General features: G+C 37.9%; 1 protein-coding gene across 1 annotated transcript; it reads right to left on the bottom strand.

Annotated features, from left to right (window-relative positions):
* Window positions 1-10956: 10956 nt before the first annotated feature.
* LOC127137645 (uncharacterized) lies at window positions 10957-12623 on the bottom strand. The gene is made up of 2 exons (XM_051064087.1): window positions 12346-12623; window positions 10957-11200 (listed from the first exon to the last, which is right to left on the bottom strand). Exons 1-2 carry the CDS (start codon window positions 12621-12623, stop codon window positions 10957-10959), a joined length of 522 nt encoding a protein of 173 aa, XP_050920044.1.
* Between the last annotated feature and the right edge of the window lie 2118 nt (window positions 12624-14741).

Raw genomic sequence — 14741 nt, 5'->3', positions numbered from 1 at the left:
TCATCAGATTCAGCTTGATTAGTTATCTGAGATTGTTGAGATGGTTTACTTTGTTAGAGATTAATATATAACTCAATAGAGATGCAAGAAGAATGTTCGTGACTAACAAACATATATTCAACATCTTCATCGTCTCGCACCTTTAGCGGGTAAAATTTACATTGATTGTTTTTTAAATAAATTGGATTCTGCTACGTGATTTGTGACACAAGACCAGATCCTAGGCAGGATTCTATTCGTTTTTTCAAATGCAATAAATTTGAATTTCTCTGGATCGTAAATCACGTAGTATCGGTGTTTCGAAAACTAAACCCGTATACATCACACTCATATGTCTCACTGTTGCAGTGAGCATTGATAATATATTTGGATGCAGATGACATAGTAATATAATGAAGTTGTGTAGGTTTGACAATGAATTTATGCTGGTTTGGGGATGAATTTAAATTTGTGTTGGTATGAGGTAGAATATAAATAGAATGTGACATGGCATCCACGCAAGAGCTAGCGCAGATCCATTTGACGTCTGACTGCAATTTTTGAACATGGGCACTGTAGCGGTGTATTCGTCGCTTTATGATTTATTGATTAAATAAAAAGCAAAGTATACAATGAATCGAGTCGCCACCGCACTTTTATTTATCCAAAGGATTGGCTAAAAAGCGAACAAAAGCCTAAGAAGTTTTACACATAGAAAACTAATGAAAAGATCAGAGAGTCTGGGTAAGGGGTAAATTACGCAATGGGAAGGTGTTAGGCACCCAATGCGTCCTAGGTACTCCTAGGGAGCCCTTTTCACACTTGTTGTACTAAAATGTTATTTGTTTTGAAATATTTATTGTGCAAACATGATTGGGATGATGAGAAAAGAATATACAATTTTTATTGTTTTTGTGTTTGAACGGATGAACCCGTTGCCTACGTACCTTCCATCAAAGGTAAGGATCAAAACGCCGTAGTTCGGCTAAAAGATTTCCAAAAGTTAGTGGATTCAATTATAAACACAAGCCTTAAGGTCTTACGTTATCCACGGGAGAAAACTCAACCTTATACAAACAACGAGTCCACCATGTGAGAAAAGCTTCAACTTGCTAGTGAGGGGTTAACCCTATAATAAGCAAGGAAGACTTACAATTCAATCAACTAAGGACGAATAGGTGAGATTAACATCAACCAACTAGGATAAATCAAACCTATGGCTAATGTATGAAAACTTAACAAGAATGGACAAAGCCACAAAACAATTGAATGGGTGAAGTTAATTGATTATGATTATTCACAAAAGGAGAGTCAAAGTATGATTAAGATTGATTCAAAAGAAGTATTATGAAATGGAGTTTGAAAAGTCAAGGACTTAGGGTCCAGGTTTCTAATTTGAAAGCATGAAGATGTTTGCACAATATTTATCTCAAGTTTTGAAAGTAATGTGTGAAAAGGTTTAGGATAAAGAGGGATGAATGGATGAAGATGGAGTGTAAAACTTCCTAGAAGGTTCACCTCTTGAAATCATATAGAAGATGACTCAAGTGTGTCCTTTGGAATAGGCAATGAGTAATAACGCAAAAGCAAACAAAAGAAGAAAGCCAACAAAAGCGGATACCGGATGCCAATCACTGGACTTATACCAATCTCCTAAAACAAAACTGGATATCAGAGGCCACTCTATGGACTTATACCAATCTCCTCAACAAAAAAATAAAAAGTGGATACCGGATGCCAATCTATCTGGACTTATACCAATCTCCAACATAACAAAGCAAACACTTGGATGTCAGATGCCAATTTATCTGGGCTTACTCTAACCTCCAACATATGACCATAGGAAAACAAATGCCAAATTACATACAACAAACAAATGCATCAAGCAAAGAGAAGATGGGTGGCCAATGAAATGGTCTTATACTCACTTCCATATCATAGGAACAATGGCCAATGAATGGTCTTACAATTGTCCTCAATGGGCAATCAACAAGGATATGTCACAAAGACAAATGAAATGATCATGCACTAATGAGCAATTAATAATGATAAATGCACAAATCATACAAGCAAACATGTGCATATGAAGTAAGCAATCAATCAACCAAAGTCATTCAGCACACTCTATAACCAAACATCAGGCTCATACAAAGGGTTAGGCATTAAAGCCAACTGGAATAGGGTTAAAATGGTTCTCTTAACCTTGACATTGAGAGCCAAGGTGAAGCAGATGAAAGGATATGAGGGGTGTGCCTCATGCTCTTCCAGACAAAAGTAAACAAACATTGCCTCTTAAGGAGGACTTCAGACAGTTGCCTGACCAAGTAACAGGCCAGGTCTTCCAGACTACATGAAGAAGAAGGTGCTATACCTCAATGCAAATGCTATCAAGCAAAGCAATGCAAGTTCTCAAAGAACTATTAGCAACTAATGGTACCTGATTTGAAGAACAGTGTTGATTCGTGGTTATGTGGCCCTGGAAAGTAGAAAAAGCAGCTCAATGGTGCTCCAGAAGGTGAATGAGTGAAGATCCTAGCTCAGCAACGCTTGGTAGTGCTCAAAAATCCGACTGCCATGTGAGGATGCTCAATGTAACAGTGCTGGTTTTTGCTCTACAATTGTGGATTCATGCTTGCAAAGGCTTCCAAAATGATAGTATATGATGGACCAATGCACAAGAGCACGAGTTCTTTGGCAATTTTTTCAGAAAAAAGCAAGTGAAGAATTGAGAGTTTTGAGAGAAAAAATTTGGATCTGAGTTTTTGTAAATTTTGGCTAGGGTTTTCAGTCTGAAATATGCAATATATACTCCTGATTAACAATGCCTAAACTTGGTTAATAAGATGGTAAATGAAATTAGCTCAATGGAGGTGTTTTGGCCAATTAGTGAAATCACTCATGTTGCATGTGCATGGCATGCTACAGTGAGAAAATGGGCCTAAACATATTCCAAATATGGTTTTTGATCATTTGCAATTGGTAGAAAGTGTAGGCAAGGCTTAATTTGAAAGTCAATTTTTCACCTCTCCCTTTTTTAATTCAATGCACTTGAAAAAGTCCATTTTGATTGGATGATTTTTGGTGAAATGTGATGAAGGATTTGGATAGAGCATGTCAAATGTGACTTGTAGCAAAAAACCTCACTCAATTTGGCCAAATGGTTTGGAAGTTATCTCACTTTGAAGTTCAAAAATTCTTGAGAATGATTTGATCATAACTTGCCAACCACACATGAGAAATGAGTGTTCTTGGACTTTTTGGAAACGGGAGAACAAGATCTTCAACTTTCATGTTGGACAAAAATTCATTTGAAGCTTTTATGATGAAGTAAATTTGAGGAGAAGAACTTTCCATTTTTGGCAATTTCCAATTACAGGTCAACTTACTATTTTGGGAAACTTTTCACCTGACCTCAAATTCTTCAATGATGATGTTTGACATGTTATATGAGGCTTGTATGGACATGAATGAGACCTCTCAAACCAATTCCTACCATCAAATCCCTGATTAAATGCACAGTTGACCACAGTTGACTTTGCTAGGGTTTTGGTTGACTGAACCATGTTCTGATGAATTCCAAGCCCCTACCACTTGAGATCTTGGTTCAAAATGATGTCACAACTCATATGAACTCTTAATGAATGATCATGGGGCCCAAATTCTTCAAGAATGGCCACCATCTATTGCTCAGTGGCTGTTTTTGACTGATTGACTGTTGATTGCTTCAGCTGCAAGTAACATGGTTAAATGACAATATTTTGTACTTTTGGTTAGTAAACAAATGAAAAGCAATGATATACAAATGCAATACATGCTTGGTGATCAAGAACCACACTCACAAGATAACCCACCCACTAGGAGGGAAGCAAAGGTGCACAAAGATCCTTGAGGCAATGATATGGTATGATATGATGCCATGAGGGATCTTAGGGACAAAATTGGGGTCTTACAGGCACCAATCCATATGGTGCCTTGTGTGCGTAAGCCTCGAGATTCTGCGCTGCATGCAAATAGCCATGCAGCCTAGTGAAAAGATGATGCATGCAACCTGCCACGACCTAGGAAGCGCCAGTCCATTTGGTGCTAGCATGTAACAAATACATGTGCACGCCAATTCAATTGGCGCTAGCTTGCATGCTCAATTTTCCATGCATGCACACTTATGCATGTATCTCATTATAAATAGACATACAACTCACCACTTCTTCCTCAGTAACAATCACTTCTACATCTGCAACAAATACTCTTTCATCTGCAACAACCACTGTTTCATCTACAACACTATGACAAGATGTCTCTGCTCACTATGGGTGAATCGCATAGAGGCACAGTTGCAAACATAGCATCTTATGTAAGTGTTTACTTATTTTCATATTTTTCTAACACATTTTTTTATAAAGTAACTTATTTTGTTGTTTATTTTTTAGGATGTTTCTAGGTTTCCAACTCGTCTCCACGAATTTGTTGCCATGGACGCGTTGATTCAACCTTATGTCGAACTCGCCGGTTTTAGACATGTAAGCAAAATCATGTCTTGGTCGGTTAATACTAAATTTATTCTTGCATTATGTGAAAGATGGCGTCCCTGGACACACACATTCTGGTTTCCAACCGGTGAATCTACCGTGACGTTAGAACATGTCTACATGTTATTGGGACTGCCTATTGAGGGTAAGACGGTAAATGGTAAAACCAACTATGTGAATTAAATTTGCATGGACCTTTTCGATGATGACTTGTTAGATGATAACTCGAGAGGTCAAAGTATACTCTTTTCACGGCTTAAGGCATATTAAAACAACTTACAGTTAAATGAAAATTCTACCGAAAACACTCAAATAATAAAAATTAGGTGTTATATTATGCTTTTAATTGGTTTATTTTTATTTCACAAAGGTAGTGGTTCTAGTATGCATGTTATATATTTACCTTTACTAAGACATTTAGATAGAATAAGAAGTTACAGTTGGAGTCCGCTTATTTGGCTTATCTTTATAGATCTTTGTGTAAAAATGCACACAAAGACATATCTACATTTTCTGGATGTGATCTTTTGCTCCAAGCATGGGGTTGGTCCAGACTACCTTCCCTAGCATTCGTCAACCACAACCCGTTCACATTTCCGTACGCACAAAAGTAAGTTCTTAACAATGGACTATATTTACTTACTTTACCAATTATTATCTCTAAATAATATATTTACTTTTATGATGCTGATGGTCGACACGTGGTATGAGTTGCAACAGATGTCCTAGAGACTGTATTACCTAGTAACCCAATCTCTTGGATCACCTTCGACCAATAGATGTATTGCCATTAACCAAATTAATTCGTAATAATTTTTTAATTTCTTCTAAAAAATTTATAATCTAATACATGTTCACATTTCAGTTCATTTGGCGTCCATATCTAAACATGGATCATGACCCTAAAATCAACGAACAAGACACAATCGTTTGGACTGCATGCGCACCGATCATAAGATTCACCATTATGGAGATGCACCATAATTATCGTGTTAAATTTCAATTCGGTATGCTTCAACACATCCCAAATCCCCCGACAAACCTCGGAGATTGGCATCTACGAAAAATTAACGACCAATGGAACTTTAACCCTTGCTAAAGCTTCGCTAGATCTGAGTGTCGAAAATGGAAGCACCGACAAAACCATACCTTAACTGACGTTATGATTCCAACCGAAGAAAAACCAACTCGTAATTATATGGCTTAGTACAAATTGGTTGGATTTGAGTTCCTCGCCAAGGATATGTACCTTTACGACCCACGCCAGGTAACTTATACACAAGAAGGTTCAATATCTAACCCCTAACAACATTGTCAGACCGGTTACTCACAATCCCCTATCCATCAAAATTTCTGGTCCACAAACACACAAACCTACCACCCTAACTTGCCAAACACCCAACCACAATACCAAGAGCATACCCCGTACCACCACTAACAAGTAGATCATCATCAATACATCCAACATCGCTATACACCTAACACATCACCCTACCATAGACGCCTTAGACAAAAGACTTAGAGATCATTTAACACCAACCATACCTCCTCATACTATAGCCAAAAATCCTAAACATCATAAAACCAAAACATGCAACAACCATAGGGCTACCAAACACCATAACAATCATTTAAACCTTTCCTCGATGCATCATTCACACCAATCTCGCCCTCCAATCGTCATGGTCACCCTCTAATAACTCAAACACAACCCACCTAATCTAGCATGGGTCACGAACTCAGCTATGGAGGTAGCGCTTCATCGCATACACAAGACTATGCAGATTTGTCTAAATATCTTAGGCAATCTCCTGTAGGCGGTGGTGATGTTCCTAGGCCCTCAAATACTCAAACACCTGGGGTGAATCATCAATGTAGGTTAGGGTCACGCATTCGGGTAGCTAGGGGATGTGGGATCGGAGGTCAGTTAGGTCATCCCAGTCAACGACATTAGTCTTTTTGGTTAACGTATGTAAACACATATTAATATTAATATCAATTGGTCCGATTTTGACTTTTATCTAAAATGTATATTATTTTTCAAAAAAAATTACGAAACACACATAGGTGTCAGACCAATTGGCGCCTCCTTTATAACATAACACATAAGCTCCAATTGGATTGGAAGCACTAGGTTCACAAGCTAATCCAATTGGAGCCACCTCTTTAACTTAGAGAGCAGACACCAATTCATCGGGCGCCGCCTCTTCAAAATGGGGTAGATTGGGAAATAATCTGAAAAGTGGGTTATTTTGGGATTTTTTTTTGAAAACTGTGTTATTTTGGTCAAAAATTCATTTCTGAAGGGTTCAAACCTCTCTCTCTAGCCAAGTTTTAAAGGCACATTGACTTATATGAACACACCGCCTCCACCAACACACATGACCATCATTGGAGCATTTGACTCCCTAAAATGCAAACTGTTGTCTGGCACCTTCAAGGACACCGTCGTGCGATGGTATATGGGTCTACCCCGAGCTTCCATCACCAGCTATTAGAAGCTTGTAAAGAGACTTGTACATCAGTTCTCCTCCAGCTGTCATAAAAAGATGCCCACCACCAGTATGTTCTACATACAACAGGGTCTGTCAGAGTTACTGAGGGACTATCTCACCTGATTCAACGAAGCCACCATTAGAGTCGTTCCCCCAGATCAACAAGAATGGTTTCAAGAAGGTACACTTTAATTAGTAGCATTCAAGAATGGTTTAAAGGAGGTATACTTTAATGAGTATCTCTACTATAAGTCAACACTCTCATTAGCATAAACGGTGGCAAGGGCATAATGTTATATAAAAGGGCGTGGATAACAACGCCGAAAAGAAGGTGTAAGATGTCAAGGAGCATGTTCCCAACACCGAAGGTTCACACCACCAGAGGAAGAGTAATTATTCCTAACCTATTAAATGCAATACTACTTTTAAGAGAATAGGTAAGAAAACATAGAGCTTTACGCCTTTGAACACTTATTGTGAAACCGGTCTGATGCGAGGTTTTTAACCTGCACGACATCCCTACACCTCGAGCTCCAAAGGCAGATGTAATGGGTCTAGAACCAGGTAGGTAGTGCAAGCTCCATGGGATCAAAATAAACCACATTGAAGATCGTTACTAACTCAAGAAAGGGACCGAGAGGGTGATCTAAGATGGATACCTCAAGAAGAATGTCAATGGCCATTCCTCCTGTTGAGCATACAAATATAGCTATCGTGGGTGAAGCGATGCTTGGATCCCTAGGCTCAACAAAGTTGTGACACACACTTAATACTATTGTAGGAGGATTCACCGGAGGCGAGGAACCTAGGTTCGTCTATAGAAGCCACGATTGTGAAATTTTGAATATATAAGACCTCCCCAATATTGAAGGAGAAAGATGCAACTGACATTTGTTGGACATGTGACTCCCCACATAAGAGAGAGAGGGGGTGAATTGTATGTTTTAGAAAACTTTTCTTTGAATTTTTTTGGGTCAAAATCAAAATTTGAAAACATTTTAGAAACGTTTTAGAGTTAATAAGCAGAAAAATAATTTGCAGACGGTAAAGTGCGGAAATAAAGAGTTAAGGGAAAAGAGAAGAACACCAGGAAATATGCATGTTTAGTCAAAATCAAATTGTTAATGTCCCTAATATTTGATCTTGAGAGTATCCAATATACGTAAGAGCTATTAATGGATTAAATTCTTGAGCCCCCTTATATAAGAAAAAATGAAGTTTCTGGCGAACTTTCAACCAAATAAAAAATACGGGAGAGAAGTCGTGATTCTTCCTTCCAAACGATTGATCAAAGCGATAAATCTCTTTTACACAAGAAACTTGGAGCGCTTAGTCTTCAAGCTTTAAATAAATATTTTATCACAGGTTGACCTTGAACCTTTAGGACTTTTAACACATGATTGAGCTTGCAAACTGAGACTTGGTTTTATACCGGACTAACCAAGAATTTGTGCAATTTTACTACTCGTCTAATCTTGAACCGAAACAAGCTTTTATCATGGGCTGAGCTTTAACTTAAATTTGGTTTTATCACGGGCTAACCAAGAACCTCTTAAAGCTTTGAACGGACTGAACTTTCGAACCTAAGTAGAGACTTGATCACACAATCCCAAAACCAAAGTCTTTTACGTGTTTAGCTTTGAACCCAACAAATATTTAAATGGATGAGTTGTTCAACCAAGGTAAAAATAAAAATTCCTCGGTAATTACCCTTCCAGAAATTACAATTTTCTCACTCGCACACTGACTTTCTCAAAAAGAACTTCGGCTAACCTTCCGTGAGAGAAAGTAAAGAAAGATAATTTTTAGAGAGAAACTGAGAAGTGAGAAACGAAATCACATTTTATGGATGTGAAAATATGTGGCTAGAAGTTGGCACAAAAAATTAAAATTTTTGGGGCCATTTATGAATTTCTAATCGATTGGCAATGTGCACTAATCAACTGGTATGCCTAAATTAATCGATTAAAAGACTGAAAAGTAAAGGAAAGTTATTTAGCCATTGTCCATCATTAAGATATTGTACTAATATCTTAGGGGTCATTTTTGAACTGACCCAATCAATTGGGTTAAGATGCCAATCAATTGGCAAATACAAACATTCTCCTAAAGCTTTTCTGACAGCTTCCAACTCATCTGGAATGGCTTCAATGTATTTTCTTGATAAAAATAAGTTTTAAATTTTTTTTGTGTGTGTGTGATTAGCCGTATACTTTGCAAGAAGCCCAAATGCTTTTACAATATATTCACTAAGACGTTCAAGTTGTTCTTTCACATGATTCAAGTCTTGTCAGATGTTTCTATCTTGTGGAAACTTGCTTGAGTTCATTTGAGATAAGGCTTGAGCTATGTTCCATTTAGTTTCCATCCTCAGAGATTCAAGTCCATAAAACTCTAATACTTTGGTTTACATATTTAATCGCTTTAAGCTTGACTTTAGTTGTTGTCATCAAAGACAAGTTGTTTTTTAGGTGCGTATGGAAGTAGAAAAACGGTCTAGAGGGGGTGAATACACCCAAATTAAAAAATGCAACCGCCGATTTTCAAAATTAGAGTATTTTCAAAAATGAGTTGTGAGCGGAAGGTTTGAAGCGAAAATGAAAATTATACAATCGATTAGGATCAAGCAAACACACAGTTTGTTTCACAAATATCCAAGATTACAAACAATGACACATTTGGTATGAGTTGAGTCAAGATATGTAGTCATAACAAGTGTACACAATCGATGTTATATAGAAAATTTTCATATGTTGGTTGATTTTAGTAAAAGGTTTTTATTTCGAATTCGAGCGATAAAACGTAGCTTTTTATTCGCGCATGGGTGGAATGAAGCTTTTGTTTGTTCGTTGCGTCACAATGCATAAAACACCATTCGTTTATGAAAAAAAATGGTCGCGATGAGGCCGAACAATTAGGTTTGATGGGTTAGAGTTATTTTTAAGTGGAAGACGAGTATCTTGTAGGAAAGTTACACGGCTTGTATCTGAATGCTTGGGAATGACATGGATATACATCCAATAGACCATTTTTCATTTATGAAAGAATAAGTTGGACTCGATACCGTTATCATTTTTTGAACAGATGACAAATGCTCAAAAGGCCATCTATATGACTTGTATCCAAACACTCGGGGATCACAAAGATATACATCAAATAGATCCTTTTTCATCAGAGTTATTGGGAAAATATTAGAAGTTGATTAAAATGGAAAGATGACAAGTATTCGAAAAGGCAAGTTATATAACTTATATCCGAACATTCGGAGATCACATTTTTCATCTAATTTTAATTAATGTATTTTTAGAAAAAAAGAGAGGATTAGATCTCTATTAGGGTGTGAATAATATACATTCCTATAGCCCAATCCAAATCTCTAACACTCATTTTAACCTAAGAGGAGGCGCCAACTCCCTTGGCGCATGCTTCCAAGGCATTGCATGGAGGCGCCAGGGTTGCTGGCGCATGCATGTGTCATTTAGCACATGCGCCCATGCATCTGGCGCATGCATGTGCTTGTGTGTGTGACGCCTAACCCTTTGGCGCATGCATTTCATGTTTCATCTATAAATACCTTGCGCATCACCCATACTTTTTCACACAACTTTTACCCTCCAACCCCATTTTCTTTCATTCTACTTCAATCTCCTTCAATATTTTGTTCTTTAACCATGTCTGAATATATTCACAAGAGAAATGTTGATTTAATTTTTTCAGCAGTCGCACCTCGGATAAAGATTCGACTTTGAAATATAGATTCGTTCGAATGTTTTAATCGGATGTTGGACCGTTGGTTAGAAGGGGAAGTTGTAGATGGTGAATGGATTAGAAGGATTCAATGGCTTTAGTCCACGCTCAACCCAAATGGATAAGTGCGTGAATGGGTGGATATTAAGACTGACAGAGACCCTGATGCCTCCTCTTAAGACCAATATGCGCCAGCAACCCTAGTGCCTTCATGCAATGCCTTGGAAGCATGCACCAAGGGAGATGGCGCCTCCTCTTAATCTACTACTACTACCACTACTACTATCACTACTACTACGACTACGACCACTACTACGACCACTACTACTACGACTACCACTACTACTACTACTACCACTACCACTACCATTACCACTACCACTACCACTACCACTACCACTACTACTACTACTACTATTACTACTACTACAACTACTACTACTACTACTACTACTACTAATAATAATAATAATAATAATAAAGAGAAATGGAAAAAATAAACCATTCGCATGGACACGGTAAACAAAGTTTCTTTTCTCTCTCTGTTTCACGCTGGAAAATAGAAACAGAAAACAAACCCTTCTTCTCCTTTATGAAAAAACAAAGAAAACCCTCTCTTTTATCACAAACCCTTCCTTTCAAACAAACAAAAAAATCCTTTTATAAACCAAGAAATAGATCAAACAAGAGAAAAGCATGAACTAAATCAATATTAAAAGGAAGAAAGGGAAGCAAGAGAAAAAATTCCTTTTACAGTCTTCAGAGTCTTCAGATTATGTATGTGATTGTCTTGGACATGCTTGTGTTCAGTGTCATATATGATTTCTTCATTTTTGGATCAGCTATTCTGGACTTTGTTTGATTGTCACACATTGTTTCATTTGATTTAGTTTACCTTAGAATCTTGAACAGTTAGAGAATTTTATTAGGGTACCAAGTTGTTTCATTCTTTGTTATCATCAAAACTTAGAGATATATTGCAGAACCAAAATCTTGTTCTAACAATCTCTCCCTTTTTGATGATGACAAAAACTTCAGACTATTGATGAAAGAATGATACTTCACAAGATGGATAGGAAAATGAATTAGAGTCAGATATAGTATGACTCTCCCTGATATTGGCAAGCTCCCCTTAAATCTGATAACTTGTTTCTTAGATATTTATTCAGATACATTCTGTAAGAACGCTTAGACTGCACAATTTATTTAAGGTCTTAGAATGTAAGCAGTGCATTATGAGAGTTAGATATTTATTTCATCAGAAGGTTGTTTATTTATTTCTCCCCCTTTTTATCAGACTAAAAAAGAAACACATTAAGAGAAAAACATATAGAGCAAAACAAAGTTTCATTAGATAAGTTGAGATAAATACATAGAAGAAGAAAGCTTCAGAGGAAAAAAAACACTTAGACTAGGAAAAAAATTCAAAGAAAAAAGAAAATTCCTAGAGTTCCTAAGGCTTTAGAGTAGGAGGAATCCTCTGAAGTACCTGGGCAAGAAGGTTCTGAATGCTAGAGTTGACTGAATCTTGCTTGTCGAGTCTGACTCTCACAAGTCATTGTTCCTTCTGATGTTCTTCCAAAGTCTGGAGAACCAACAGAGAAATATCAGATGTCGATAACTCACCTCGAGTCAGAGCAACTTCAGTAGTCTTTGCAGTCTCCTCTGTAGCTATGCATGCTGCTTCTTCAGCATCAACTTTAGCTTCATCTTCTGCATCAATAGCTTCAGCGATAGCTTTTTCCTCAGCTTCCTTCCTGGCCTTCTCTTCAGCTTCCTGCACCAGACGCGCCTCTAGTCTTTCTTCATCTCCTCTGATGTAGTCATTTATGACTTGTTCAGAGAGTCCTTTGAGCTTAAAGACCTCAGATGTCATGCATATGAGAAATCCATTCCAGTGAGTCCTTACTTTAGAAGGATTGTCACTTAGTCTGGATTCTTTAGATAGTTGTTTGAGCCTCGCACCTAAGCTTTCTCAGAATATAGCAAATACATCTTCTAGGGTTGGAAAGGTTGGTTCAGGTTCATAGGTTGGATTAATGGGTTAAGAGGGAATTTGAGTAGTTTTAGAGGGTTCAGTGGGAGGTCAGAAGATGGTAGAGTTTTTGATGGTGCTGACGGAGGTGTGGAGGGAGATGGTGTAGGTTCAGAAGTTTTTGGGACAAACAAAGTCTGTTCAGAGTTTGTTGTGGCTTAGAGTTGTGCTAAGGTGGGAGAGGAAGGGTCAAGAACTTGTGGTTGTTCAAAGTCAAAAGAAAGGTCATAATATGGAGGAGATGAGGGAGTAGATGAGGGAGGTGAAATGGGTTCATTGGAAAGCAGGGCCTCAGATACAAGGAGAGTTGTGGTTGTGAGGTCGAATTTTTGTAAAAGGGATGAGGATGTGTTAGTTTCAAAGTTGTGAGGTTCTTAGGGAGTTTGAATGGAAATAGTTGGTTCAAAGGGAGAATATGTAGGGGGTGGTTTAGGTAGGGAAGGGGATATTTGCTTAGACCCAAAAAGTAAAGGAGCTTCAGAGATAGAAGACTTACTTGGAGCGGGGGAGCTCATAGGCACATGCGGCTGAGTTTCCAAAGGTTCTCCCAGCTTCATAGTCTTCTTCTTTGACTTCTCATAGGGCTATCTCTTTCTCTTCATGAAATTTGGTGGCTATTTCGGTAGCCAGTCCATAGAGAACTCGAATATGTCAATACCTTGAGACGTCAGATCTTAAAGGTAATGAGCAATAACCTCTAGGGGATCTATCTTAGAGAAAATATACAACCCATTTGGTATCTTCCTCTGATCCTTTAGAGCTTCCTAGGAGGTGTCCAAGGTTGGTTTGACGAAGACTCTATCAATGACCCTCATGCTCTTCAGATTGTTGGCATTCAGAGGCTTGCCGAGATCCACCGTTACATCTTCCATCATGTTAATGAAGATGAGGTGGTGCACTATCCCACTTTCTATTAAGACATCAGAGATCAACCTCCCCATAGGGATGTAGTTTATGGGCTTCATAATATTTCTTGTATCTCTGACTAAGTCCCTCAGATATTTGAAGAGTAAGGAGGGATGATTCAGCTTCATTCCTTTGTGAAGGAAGTACATGATGGATAGTCATATGAATTTGATGATGGACAATGATGGATAGTTCCCAGAATAATCTTCAACCAGGCCCTCAGATTCTGGTGAAGTTCCTTGTTCATGGAGGTTTTCCCTTGTGGGTTCTGATTGAATATTGTGGGGATTATTTCCTGGGACATGTATTTTACCCTATGGTTGATGTTGTAGATCCTTCTGCCACGACCTTTTCCATGTCCAGAAGCTTCGCTATGGACTTCTCTGTGATAACCATCTTTACCCCCAGGATGTAGGAGACAATGCAATGGTCGTCGCAGTATGCAAATATCCAGAATTCCTTCAAATGAAATGTGTATACAGGACCATAGAGCCTCTTGAAGTAGTTTCCCCAGTCTTGTTTCTCTAATTCTTCAGTGAGATCAACATCGTTTCTCTTCAAGTTGTCGAAATCCACCAGCGTTTCACATAATACTTCAAACTTCTTAAATGGCGTGGCAATATTTATATGAGGGGGATGGTCAAGAACGTGGGGTTCTCTGTAAGCAGTTATTGAAGTCGTAACAGTTTGAGTGGCAGCTTGTTGGGGAGATTTAACACGTTGTTCACCAACATCCATTTGTTGGGAATATTCATAAACTTGTTATTGTTGAGTATCCATTTGAAGTTGTAGAAGATGAAGATTATTAATGAGGATGAAGATTGATGAAGTTGTAGAGAAAACTGTCTGTAAAAGGGTTTGTGTTGGTTGTGAGTGAAAAGTGTGAAAGTGTGAAATATGGTAAATATATATATACCTAACCAAATAAAATGCAAAAACGACATTGTATTTAATGAATAGGGGACAAAAAAAATAATTATTTCAGAATTCTGAGTTGACAAGCGTGGAGAGTATTAAATGCAGCTAATACTAGTTGTCTAATCTCAAGATTAA

This window comes from Lathyrus oleraceus, chromosome 4, assembly GCF_024323335.1.
Source record: "Lathyrus oleraceus cultivar Zhongwan6 chromosome 4, CAAS_Psat_ZW6_1.0, whole genome shotgun sequence".
NCBI lineage: Eukaryota > Viridiplantae > Streptophyta > Magnoliopsida > Fabales > Fabaceae > Lathyrus > Lathyrus oleraceus.
Note: the sequence above shows the minus strand (reverse complement) of the source record. Positions and strands in the feature narration are given on the sequence as shown.

What these genes read in the sequence shown, in the direction of transcription:
- LOC127137645 (XM_051064087.1), bottom strand. Translation starts at nt 12,623, where the DNA reads ATGACATCTGAGGTCTTTAAGCTCAAAGGACTCTCTGAACAAGTCATA. An exon ending in TCGACATCTGATATTTCTCT is followed by an intron (nt 11,201 to 12,345) that starts GTTGGTTCTCCA and finishes TATTATTAGTAG; the next exon opens with TAGTAGTAGTAGTAGTAGTA.